Source organism: Meleagris gallopavo, chromosome 1 (assembly GCF_905368555.1).
Source record: "Meleagris gallopavo chromosome 1, MGAL_WU_HG_1.1, whole genome shotgun sequence".
Classification (NCBI taxonomy): Eukaryota; Metazoa; Chordata; class Aves; order Galliformes; family Phasianidae; genus Meleagris; species Meleagris gallopavo.
This window is the reverse complement of record NC_139404.1, coordinates 78,771,761-78,784,294: the sequence shown is the minus strand read 5'-3', so window position 1 is coordinate 78,784,294 and position 12,534 is coordinate 78,771,761. Positions and strand designations below refer to the sequence as shown.

Genomic DNA, 12,534 nt, shown 5'->3' with positions numbered 1-12,534 from the left:
CAGCAAACTCAGCAAAGGGCCAAAAACTAAATTGTGAAAGACTCAATTCCTTGGAGCTATGTGTGTGGGTTTGTCATCATTCAGGGCTGTGCTCCTAAATACCTCTGGGGATGAGAAGTGCATGCATGTGGCAGGGGGGTTGGAGATTCATGATCCTTGAGGTCCCTTCCAACCCTGGCCATCCTGTGATTCTGTGAGTCCTGGGTGATCTTCTCCCAGAAAAGCTCCTTTACCTTGTTGAAGACATTGGCGGTGCAGAGGGCAATAGGCACACTGTCACGGCACTGCATCAGTTTTTTTGGATAAATACACTGAGCTGATGATTACTGCCATGACTCACTTGAAAACAGTGATAATAATTGTGTGCTTGCAGAGGTAATCTGGAAAGAAAAATGAAATACTAATATTACTTTCTGCATCTGTTCTGTAGTCGTACTCACCTACAGTCAGAAGAGATTGTAGCAGAGCTGGTTTACGCTTTCCTGATACCAGAGATTGAGAAAATGTCTATCAGAGAAAAAGGTGAGGAGCCACGTTTTATGCTCTTTTTGAACTGCTTCACCATCCTTACTCTTGCTCATCAAAAGGAAAAAATGCAGTGCCAGGAGGTGTCTCAATTCTCCGAGATGCCTCTTCTGCACTGTGCAGGTAGAAAGTTGAGCCCTCTGGTCCCTTTTCACCAATTTCTCATGATCTTGATGGCCTGAGTTAGATCTGATGCAATTTGGTGTGACTGCGACATGTAACTGTAGAAGTGGAAAAAGAAATAGCACTGTACATCCAGAAACAAACAGAAAAAAAATCTTTAAGCAGCATGGTTGTGAGTTGTCTGTTATGTGGCAATTTGTAAAATCTGGAAGTCTTTAACAAGCAGATTACTTAAACATGGGCTGTATCTGAAAGGAATATTATATCCTTTCCGATGGTTTTTATTCACAATCAGTTAAAAACTAAAACCACAAATAAGGTTTTAAGGTTGACTGTAGTGACACCATGCTTTAAGGAGATAGTCTTGCTGTGTTAAAAGGTATTTCTGTTTAGTCAAAATGGAAGAGTATATCTCAAAATACAGAGGGGAAGACGCCAGAAACCCATGCATTGCCTTGATGGTCATGAATAAATGTTGTTTTTAACTCAGAGTTTTCCACTGGCTAGCATGCTCAGATGGTTGGTGACTAAACCAGTCATCCATATAAAGAAGATATAACTTACAAAGAGCACTTGCATCACTGCTGAGTCTGAAGTGGTCCTTGCCTCATTATACTTCTCTGCCTTGAAAACAAAGGCACTTTTACTTTATTCTATTTTTTTTTTTTAATGAAAACACAAGCCTTCCAAATATGCTTTATGATCTAGGAATTGTGCAAACCTCTTTATTCCTGGTTTGCGTTTTTGTCACAACAACAGCATCTGTTCAGCAGCTGACAGTTCTGTGTAAGCTTAAATCAGCTCCCTTCTCCCTAGCCTTGCTTCTGCACTCCTCCCAAAGCAGGATGATGTAATTGTAGTCAGTAAGCCTGCAGCATAGGTAATAGTACACACAGATTAGCCTGTGTCAGAAAGGAGAATAGAAAGAGAAGACCTGAACATGGCTTAGGATTCTGGGTATACCAAGGTACGATCACTAAGGAAAATACAGACTGTGTTTAAATGCAACAGTAGCTAATGTATAAAGCATCTCAGAAGTGCTTCCACGAAGCAGAACTTAAAAAAAAAAATCGTCAAAGGACCCACTGTCTCACATACAGTCAAACTGCCTGGAAGGAAGATCTAGACCCAGGAAAAATGGAGGCTGGAAGAAGAGCTAGAGCAACAGGTGATAAAGTACAAGAGCTCCTTCAAACGTAGTCAGGCAAAGTTTGGCACAGTATTCTTGTGACGGAAGCATTCGCAAGAGATTCAATACCAAATGTGTGCTTTGATGAATAGGCTCTGCCATAGACCTCCTTCACAGTGAGACCTTCAGGGAAGCAGAAATCAGTGACTATTCCTTGTGAATCCAAAGGAAATATTATCAAAGAGCAATGTTAGATCTCAAGAGCACATTGGTATATTGCATTTCTGTGGAAGCTTTTAAAGCTTTTCCCATTGTGAGCCAGCTTATTCATTATGAAACTGTTTTATTGACCCAGCACATTCCTGAGCACACACATTCCTTGAAACTATCAGGGAGCAAATCTGAGAGCACAGTTGTGTGGCCTGCCAGAGGAGTGAGTCTATTTGTATAACAAAGATCTGAGGACTTCCAAATTCAGACTGTGCCTATCCTTCAGCTTTCTCTTAAGCATCTCTATTTTGCCATTAAGTAGACTCTTCTCCTCTTCTTGCCCTCTTTCTCTCCCCTTCCTATGCATAAAAGCAGGAATTTTCCAGAGCTGGCTCATCCTGAGACACCTCTGCACATCACTTCTGAACCGTCCCTCACTGAAGGTCACTGTTCTCATGTGAAAAAAGTGCTTTTAAAAGGAGAAAACTCAGCCACCAGTTTTTAACCCTCCTTGTAGATGGAGGAAGGGACTGCAGTGACACTGGGAGAGTACTCCCAATATACTACATGCAATTCATGCACGTGCAACTGAAGCCTGAAGCCAAAGTGCCTTGGACAGATGAAGCTCTCCTGGGAATTGAGAGCTGGCTGGTAAAGGTTTGCTTACCGAACCCAGGCTAGATCCGTTGTATTTGCTGTCAGCAAAATGGACCTGGAATATGGATGAACATAAGCAGGCTGGGTTAGTAATGCTGAGCAATGAGGGCTGTCTGAACGGCAACAGACCGAAACAAGAAGTCTTGGGCTTCTGCAGGGAAGCAACATGATGGCAACCACCTCTCACTGCTGGAACATTCCCTCGCCCTCCTACAAGCACACAGTATTTCATTCCTTGTGATTGTTTATCAGTGTCATAAGTCTAGAGACAGAAAGATAGAACAAAGAATAGCAAAGAGAGATGAGTTGTAGGGTCAGTGATTTAGCTTGGGTAATTACTTCCCAAGAGGTGGGCTGGAAATATGTACAAATGAGATTGCTTGAAAACCATGTATCTCAGTAAAGAACAATTCTACAGCAGCAAAAGGGAGATGATAGGATGGGTGGCTTAATGAATCTGTACTGTCTCCAGGTCTTTCTTTGAACTCTTTCTCAGTGTAGGCATAATCTTAACATAAAGAGCAGGTTTCAGCTCTGCTCCTCTAGAAACCTGCTACAATTAACAGGTACTGAAGGAGAAGCTAATTTAAAGCCTGCTAACCTGTGCAGTTGTGCCCTAAGCTGGAAAGGATGACACGGGCTGTGCTTTCCACTGGCAGGGGGAGCTCATCTTCCAAGTGAAATGCACAGTTGGGTGCTGCTATTAGGTGGCAGTAGAACACTTTCACCAAAGTTATTGGGGTGTGATGTTTTTCCTGAGATTGGCTTTTCCAGAGCTCCAGAAAGGCTAAGAGCTGCCTCTCTCACCTCCCCCACAGAGAACCCTGTGCTGCATGTTCTCAAGGAAAAGCCTTTCTTACCTCTTTTCCTTTGCAGTGAAGCAATCCCAAAGAAAACACATCTATGCTGCTCATCAGATCATCCATCGGAGCGTGGAAGAGTTATTGGCTGATCCAGCACTACGCCAGGAGATGTCTGCCAGCAAGATGAGGGGAGCTCCTCCTGTTGAGACAGCCAGCACTGCTATGGGCAGGACAACCAGTGGACAGACTGTGGCTGAGAGCTCTCACTCTGCCCCAGTTGCACAGGATGTGTGTCAACCTTTGCACGAAGAGAGCCCACAGGAGCCAACAGTGAGCCCTGCTGATGGACCAGACAAGGATGGCACAGCCTCCTAGAGATATGAACACGGTGAGTTTCCCTTCCCCTCATTGATCTGAGCTCAGAACATAGGGAAGAAGATAGAAGCACATTACATTTACTTTTTCCAAGGCGTCCAGAATGCAAAATTCATTATTTGCCCCTTCAGCTACCCATCAGCTATGCTGTCCTGGAACCAAACAATATTGTGACAGTCCCAGTCCAACTCTTCTACCCATCTACTGCTGAACCTCATTAGCTAATTTTTCTCTTCTGATTATTCTAATTATTAGAGAGCTTGAGTGAGAGACCACTTTTGATATTCGTATTTGTATTCCTGGTGCAGGCCAACAGTGATCTGCACCTGAGCTTTTGATGCTTCCTTGTATCAATAACATTGAATGACAAAATATTCCAGCAGTGGGATGTATTGAGGTGAGCCACCGCACACAGCTTTTCTCAAGCACATCCCACTGCTTGCCTTAATGGAGTAAAGCAGAGAGCAGGTTGTTGTATCAACAGCACCACTAATTGGCATTGTAGTTGAATGCAACCCCCCTTTGATGAGCTACTAATGGTGGCAGACCTTGCACCATCTTTTCATGTCATGCACTTAGGAAAGGTGCTTGGCCTCAGCGAGTGGCTTCTGCCATCCAGGCAGCCTCTGTCACTAACAACCAGAGCTGGACCTCTTTGTGTTTTTTCTCATCCTGATGGAGACCACTTCTGGATAGTACCTTATTTCTCAGAGCAGCATGAGTCACTCTGCCCTTCATTTCTGGGGGAAAAGCAGGAAGAATGCTGGCACATTCTGGTGTGCAGGCAGGAGGTGCTCAGGCTCAAGATGCCAGCAGCCAGCACGGTGCATCTGAGCAGGGAGCTGCCAGCTCTCCAGCACTCACCTGTCAAAACTATCTGGGTTTAGCGTCTCAAAGGTACTTTTATACCAATCCCAACATCAAACTCAGGCACAGCCATGACCAAACACCTCAAGTACTTGCTTACTCACCGTCCCTAGAATTATAACTTACTCAGCAATGCCAGTGCATTGGGCTGGTATCTGCGTACTTCCAGAACCTCTTTGGACGTGATTGCCTGTGCTTTGTGCTGGGGTTGTAGAGCCACAGGCATGGTCCAGCTCCAGCTAATTATGAGCATTGCTCCGTTCCTTCAAAAACAGCTGTTGTTCAAAAATCCAGGCCCACCGGGGCATTTCTGGAAACATTTTGCCTCACTTTTCCATTCTGTGGACTGAAGGGGGCAAGTGGCAGATAGAAGAGAGACAGAAAAAAAAATATTGAGTACTCCTGTAGTCCACTGAGCTGTAAATGAGGACTGGAGAGAGGAACACTGCCGCACCATGATGCCGTTGCCACGCTATCAGCCCTGGACCAGGGGCACCAGACAAGAAGGGAGGGCTCTCAGCCTCTGTAACGCTGCAAAGTCTGGCAGGAGTCAGGGATGGGTGATGGGTTTTGGTGAGGATGCTGTGAGGATGAGTGTGGCAGAGTTTAGGGATTGGGGAAAATTCTCATGGCATTCCTAGCTAAGCTCTGGAAACAAAGGTAACAAATGTAGAAACAGAAAACAAAATCACAGAGTGTAGGAGGAGCGGCTGTGCGGGGCATTGGCTCCTTTGCCTCAGGCCACCTTGGACAAATTTAGCCTGGTTGAAAGAAGGGATAACACGAATCACAAGATCCAGTGTAATAAGAGAAACATGGAAAACTTGATGCAGCTCAACAGGAGAACAGGAAAAGCAAGCCAACGAAGCATTCACTGTATTTCTGAGATTGCACTTGGAAATAAACATCCTCTGTGTGGCATGTTGTACAATTTGTTGTGGTTACAAAGACAAGAAGCGTTCTAACAGGTGTGGGAATAGATGTAGGGAGCAGTATCCCTGCCTTCCCCAGGGATGCAGCCCAGCACAGCAGCCAGGAGCAGGGGATGTGGGTGCTGTGTGCAGGCTGAGCTAAACATGCCATGGCTTTTGGTGTGATCTAAGGGACGCTGTCAAGGAAAAGCCCTCTTCTCCACATGACATTGCATTGCATGGATACTGAATGCCACAGCAAGGTTTCTGTGGGAAACTGCTCCAGAAACTGCTTTCAGTCATCACACGTGGGGTTACAGAATGTGCTTTGAGGAAGAAAATGAGCACAGTGAGAGGGAATTGAGCTCATAAATCAATAGCACAAGAACGCGCCATTCCCTCCTCGCAGGAACCAGAACAGCCCTAGGGAGGAGCTGCATCTGAAACAAACACAGCTGATGCCTCCAGGGCTGCACCAGTGCAGCGTAGGCACCTGGATGATGGCACTTGCCCTGCATTGCCTCCAGCAGCTCCTGGGAGGAGCCTGGCTGTGGCTCACAGCTCTTCTGTGTCCCAATCGGGCCTGGAGGGACCACAGAACACAGGCTCCTCAGAGGCAGCTGGTCTCAGGTCTTCCCTGCAGCCTTGGCTCTTGCAGTGTGGGGTGAGAAAATCTGCAGTTCCAACCAGCAGAAAGGCCTATTGATGGGATAACATGAAGGCAGCACACCTTTCCCCAGACACTAACTGATAACAAACCCACAGTCCTCCGTCTCTCCCGCCTCCCTTAAGAGCAGCACAGCCATCACACAGCAGCTGCACTCCTGCTCTCTGAGAGCACTCTCTGTTCTGGTCTCACACAGGTGCTTGGGCTCTGCCTGCTGCTTTGCTGGGCTCAGCTCAGCCCTCGCACACCTGCAGGGTCATAAAACCACAGGTACAGTCCTCGCACACTGAAGGCTTTGCAGGGCTCAGACATGGCTGTTACTGACTCAGCCGCCTCCTGGAAGTGCTCCTGCCACAATTGGGAAAGAGAGGCTTCTCTGGCTCCTGCTCCAACAGCATCATTCCCTCTCCCTTTTCTCCACCTCCTGCAGCCTGGTCCAGTCCACTCCTCTCAGCCCATCTCCACATGCCAGAGCTCCATCCTTTGTGTAGGGGCTCAGAGCTCACTTCCACCCTCCCCAGCAGCCCCCTCTGCACGGCCATCCTGGTACTCTCAGGCCAGTGCTGGACACAGGGCCGTCCATCCCCTTCCTTGGGGAGAGGCCAGCAGCGCACGGTGCTGCAAACTGTGCTGAGCAATGGCAGCTGCGCAGCATGGACCCAGTGCTGTTGCTCCTGGTGACAATGCCGGCAGTGAGCATGAGCAATGCCAGTGCTCTGAATACAGATGCAGCAACACGGAGCCATGCTCCTATGTAACTCCTAAAGGACAAGCACCCACCCTGCTGCCCTCTCATACGCCCACTCGGCAGCATCTGCTTGTTCACTGTTTCACCTCTCCAGCATTTGAGAAGCAGCCGCTACCATCAGCACTACGAAGCTGCATTTGCTTCTCTCCCTGAGCTGCTGCAAGACTGATCCTAAGAATTAAATCTTTTTTTTTTTTTTTTTCCTTCCTCTCTACGAGTCAGCAATAGCCAGCATCTGTAGTCAAAGCCTTTTGCAAACACCGTGTTGGTCCCCCACCAACTGAACCTGCCAGCCCACATCATTCTCCCACCTGGCCAAATGCAAACTATTTCTCATCCCTTGAAAGGTCCCAGATCTGTCATTTCTTGCAGAGCCAGCTGCCATTGACAACCCAGCCTGATCCCAGGCCTCTTAGAAAGGGGAAAGGGCTCTGACATGCACAATCCAAACACTACCCAGCTGGGAGCCACTGCATGTCCCAAGATTGTGAACCGCAACATCTCGAGGAACATTAATGGTACAGTTCAGGTCAATACAGAAAACATCTTCAAATAGTCTGTTATATTCCACTCTCGCCTGGCAAAGGGCCTGACTACACAGCCAGGTTACTGAAGGGAGAGGGCAGGCACACTGCAAGTGAGGGAAGATGGGTTTGTCCCCCTCCTTCCTCGTCCCAGGGAGCTGGCATTGGCTTGGAGGACATGAATGTATGCGGGTGTGCAGAATGGGATTGCTCCCTGCAGGTGAAAACCACCGTCAGCAGCCGTGGCACCACCTGTACTTACACCCGAGGTGGCTGTCGGTTGGCTGGCACAAGCACTCTGATGGAACAGACTGTTGTAATACACGCAGATCAGTGCTGCTTTGTGTTGGGTTGAGCGCTGACAAGAATCTGAAGGTGTCATGATCAGCAAGTGGGTAGACTTGAGCACAGCTTACTGTTAAGTGAATGCCATCCAGAGAGATCTAGATGAGCAGTGGGCCCAGGAGAAACTCATGAGGTTCAACAAAGCTAAGTGCAAAGTCTTGCACCTGGGTTGAGGCAACGCTTATCAGTACAAGCTGGGGGATGTAAGGATGGAAGGCAGCCCTGCCAAAAGGCAACTGGAGATACTGGTGGATGGGGAGCTGGACACGAGCCAGCAATGTGCCCTTGCAGCCCAGAAGGCCAACCGTATCCTGGACTGCATCAAAAGAAGTGTGGCCAGCAGTTTGAGGGAGGTGATCCTGCCCCTCTACTCTGTGTTGGTGAGACCTCACCTGGAATATTGCATCAAGATGTGGAGTCCTCACTACAGGATGTGGACCTGTTGGAGCATGTCCAGAGGAGGACTGACTACAAAAATGATCCAAGGGATGGAACACCTCTCCTATAAGGACAGGCTGAGAGAGCTGGGGCTGTTCAGCCTGGAGAACAGAAGGCTCTGGGGAATCCTGAGAGCAGCCTTTCAGTACCTAAAAGAGGGTTATGAGAGGGATAAAGGGGATGGACTCTTTAGCAGGGTCTGTGGTGATAGGACAAGGGGTAATAGTTTCAAATTAAAACAGGGTCCTGATGGAAGGGCATTTGCAGCGAGGTACTTAGAGAAAACACAAGGCATCAGTGCATGTGTTTAAAAAGGAAAGTGCTCAAGGGTAATTACCCCTGATTTCCAAGGATTGTGATGAAGAGCAAAATTCAAATCAATAAGAACTCACCAAACAGTTCAATCAGTGACTCCAACGCAGTACAACTGGCGGCTTTCAGAGCTGCTAGAGCAGAGCATCCCCAGACCCTGCAGCCAACAGTGGATGGTGCTTTGGTCGCATCCCCATCCTCTGCCACCCAGGAGCCTGGAGCGCAGGGCAAACCACGGAGCAGCGGCAGAGCCCAGCTGCAGACCTGGGGTGGCTGCCAGCCGCTCCGAGGGGCTCCGTGTCAGCCCACCTATCGGGAGCACCCCGAGCCCAGCCGCAGAGCTGTCACCCACTCACATCCCCGAACAAAGCCAGAGGAGCCACCGTGCAATATAAATTTGTTTTTATTGAAGCAGCAGTCACATGACCTTGCATCTAGCCTTTAGGATAGCGACAGAATGGATTCGGCCAGGTCAGCCAGCCCAAAAAAAGGAATTTTTATTCGTTTTTATTTATTTATTTATTTATTTTTCTTTTGCGCTAATAGACATGTCATGTTTAATACACACATTATCCAGTACCGGAAACCCAACTCAGAGATAGCTACGTGCTGATTTGCTGGAGGAACGGTCCACTGGACGTGGTCTTGACAAACTTTACAAATCACCACCAAATAACGTTACTAATGGGACCAAATGAGGAAAAAAGAAAAAAGAAACGATGAGTGCAGTATTCAAAGCCAGCAGTTTACACAGGTTCTTAAGTTTGTATCTATAGGTGGACAGTAAAGGAAGATCGCTTGGTTTCAATTTGAGATATCATGTCCCAGGGTTCCTCTCTCCATCAAATCAAACGGCATCAGAGACAAGCTGGCACCTCTTGGAAAAGTATCATGGAGTAACACAGCTCATTTAAGAAAACATGCTTATTTCTCATGATTTTTTTTTTCTATTTTTATTTTTATTATTATTACAAAGATTCATGTCCACCTATTCTCGCGGAGTGGAAAAAGGTGCGGGGGTGAGGAACAAGGGGCAGAGAAGGAGGAGAGGAGGAGGAAGGAAGGGGGCAAGACTTTGAAATAAAGACCACACACTTGGGAATTTTCAATTTCATTTCCAGGCTAACCTACTTTTTATTTAATGCAAATTACAGTACCAGTTAACTATTTCCGAACCGAGTCACACAGAACAAAACGTATTTACAAGGGGAATGGGCGGGGGAAATAATAAAACATTAAGCATACTTTCCACAAAAAAAGTTTATATTTAAAATGAAAAAAAAAAAAAAAAATCAGTCACAGAGGCATTCAAGTAGTAATAATGTTATACAGGTTTTGCTTTTCCTTTAAATCAAGACAGATTTGCACAAGTGTATGCAATAGTTTGTATACAACCCACAGTCCTTAATATATATATATATATTTTAGATTTGTTTTTAAGATGGAAGTGGTCACACTAATCGGTGTGTACAGGCCCAAGTGATCCATCAGCAACACATTAATGAACGCAAATTTTACAGGCAAGCAAATTATATATATATAAATATATTTTATATATATATATATATATATGTATATATATATATATATTAAAAATAAATTGAGAAAGACCAACACAAGGAAGCTACTTTTCTCAAGCTAACCCCTTAGGTACTGTTTTCCTTTCTGGTCGTTTTGCTGTTATTGCAGGGCTCCAAAATAAAACAAACTAGGAACAAAACTAAGAGCCCTATGGGAAGAACCTGGGACCCAGGCACCTCTCCCCGCCTCAGAAAGGCAGACCCGGAGTGGAGGCTCTGTGCATTGCTGGCACCGTCCGTCCGTCCGTCCAAGGCTGTCTGCTTTTCAGAGAGGGGACTGACGAGCCGGGGGTTTGGATGTGCTCACCAGTGGCACGACACAGGCACCTGCCACTGCTGTAAGCAAAGCTTTGCTTAAAAATAATGGGAGAAAGCGACCAGGGATCTGTGATTAGCCAATTTTCTTTTGCGATTTTTTTTTTTTTCCTAGTAAGGTAGGTAAGTTAATTAGCATTAAGAACAGCAGTGTCTTAACTGGGTGCCCAGAGGGGGCCCCGATCACCATCGGCTCCATCTCAGAGACCTACGTGTTGTGGAGTTGACAAGAGGACAGATGGAGACCATACACTGTCAAAACCGAGCCCCAGACGGAGGGAAGAGAGTAACAGCTCTGAGCGGACCATCAGAAGCAACGTGACATCACTGACCTTTGTGTCACCAGAAAAAGTGCAGCCTCTGCTTCATCGGAATGAACGCAAGATGCTCCGAAACAAAACAGCAACCTTTGGTTTGGTACAGGGTGTTTTCCCATTCAAGACAACCTCAGGTGGAACACTAACCAGGTAGTAAACACAAGCGGACTAATTGTAGAAACAAGGCCTTCGTGCTGGGCGCAAGAACTCAAGAGACATGTTCAACTTGCCATCTTAAGAAACCAAAAGTGACTGTGGGGAGGGGATGCGGTGAGGAGCCCCCTGCTCCGAGAGCCCCCGCAGGGCCCAGCGACGATGGCGGGGTCCCTTCGCTGCTGACGGCAGAGGGCCCTTCATCCATGACGGTGGGGAATCCATCAATGATGGCGGAGGATCCACCATTGATGGCGGGGGGAAGACGAGCAAAGCCGAGCTCAGCCGCCAGCCATAGGGCTGCTGCGGGCGAGTGAGTGGAGAATGAAACCGGTCACTGCTAGAGGGGGGAGGAGGGCAGGGGGAACCGGGGACGTCCAGAGCAAAGCCGTGGCTCAGGTGAGATGGGGGCGAGGAGGGTTTCCTTTCGTTCCGCTCGGGATCGGGGTACCACCGAAACCTGACAGCACTCCGAATTAAAAGCGGGGAGCGGAGATGCGGTTGTATGGGGGATGTTGTTAATAAAGGAGGAAAAAAAAAAAAAGGGAAATAAAATTCAAAAAATCATGGAAGCGAAGGCACTCCAAACTATATAGATACACTATACATCGCTAGAGTTATTGTTACAATAATACAGGCCGGTACCTACTGTACAGAGTTAAAACTATATGGCTTTAAAAAGCTCGTCTACATTTTGTCTGATTATTAAACAGAATCACTGCCCTGAACGGTAACTTTTTGCTCATTAATAACAGTTCCTGGGTCCACATATTTACATACAAAACAATAAAACTCAAAATTTAAAAACAACCAAAAATAATAATGTACAAGCTTGAATTTGGTGAGGAGCTTTGTGGTTTCCTTTTTTTTTTTTTGTTTTTTTCCTGTGTGTTTTTTTTTTTTTTCTTCTTATTTACAAAAAAAGGTTATTCAAAGACCTGGATCTAACTGTATAAAAGAGTCGGTGATCCTGCCATGATCCTTGAAACAAACAAACAAACAAACAAACTCCCCGGGGCGCCCCGACCCCCGGCTAACACCCACACAGTGCACACAGACACGGCACAGAACGGGAGCAAAGCTCTTCACTCTCCTCCGCTAGACTTCGATGAAAGGAGAAAAAGAAGAAAAGAAAGGAAGAAAAGCCACATTTCCTGGAACGAGCAGCAATTTTTTCTCCGTTAGTTTTAAAGACTCGGTCATCTATCTGCCTCCGAGCAGCGGCGCCTACAGGCCATGGCCCAGCGCTCTCGTCCTGCAGCAGATCCACACTCCGCCCTGCTCTGTGGGTCTCCTGCACTACGTGAGATGGCTGGGCCACTGCTGAGCCTCTGCACTTACCTGTGTGAGCCGTGTTCCGTCCTTAGGACGCTCTCAGCCCTTTCAATTGTGTCACGCGTGAGGGTTTTGAAAGCCTTCAGCTCTGAAGAGGCATTGTGCCTTCCTCTACAGTCAGCCAGAATTTAGGGACAGCCTCTGTAAAGCACGGAAATGCTTTTTTCCCCGACAGCAAATTGATGTGGGGCATAACGTAA

The 12,534-nt window shown here is 47.0% G+C and overlaps 1 protein-coding gene across 4 annotated transcripts in view; it reads left to right on the top strand.

Annotated features, from left to right (window-relative positions):
• CFAP91 (cilia and flagella associated protein 91) overlaps window positions 1–11,543 on the top strand; it is a 37,873-nt gene extending 26,330 nt beyond the window's left edge. For all 4 annotated transcript variants that reach the window (XM_010719052.4, XM_085236810.1, XM_085236799.1 and 1 more), the window contains 2 exons: window positions 431–522; window positions 3,521–11,543. In XM_010719052.4, coding sequence (XP_010717354.1) covers window positions 431–522; window positions 3,521–3,822 — 394 coding nt within the window. In that variant the 3' untranslated portion in view covers window positions 3,823–11,543. The remainder of the gene's footprint in view (window positions 1–430; window positions 523–3,520) is intronic.
• The last annotated feature ends 991 nt before the right edge of the window (window positions 11,544–12,534 follow it).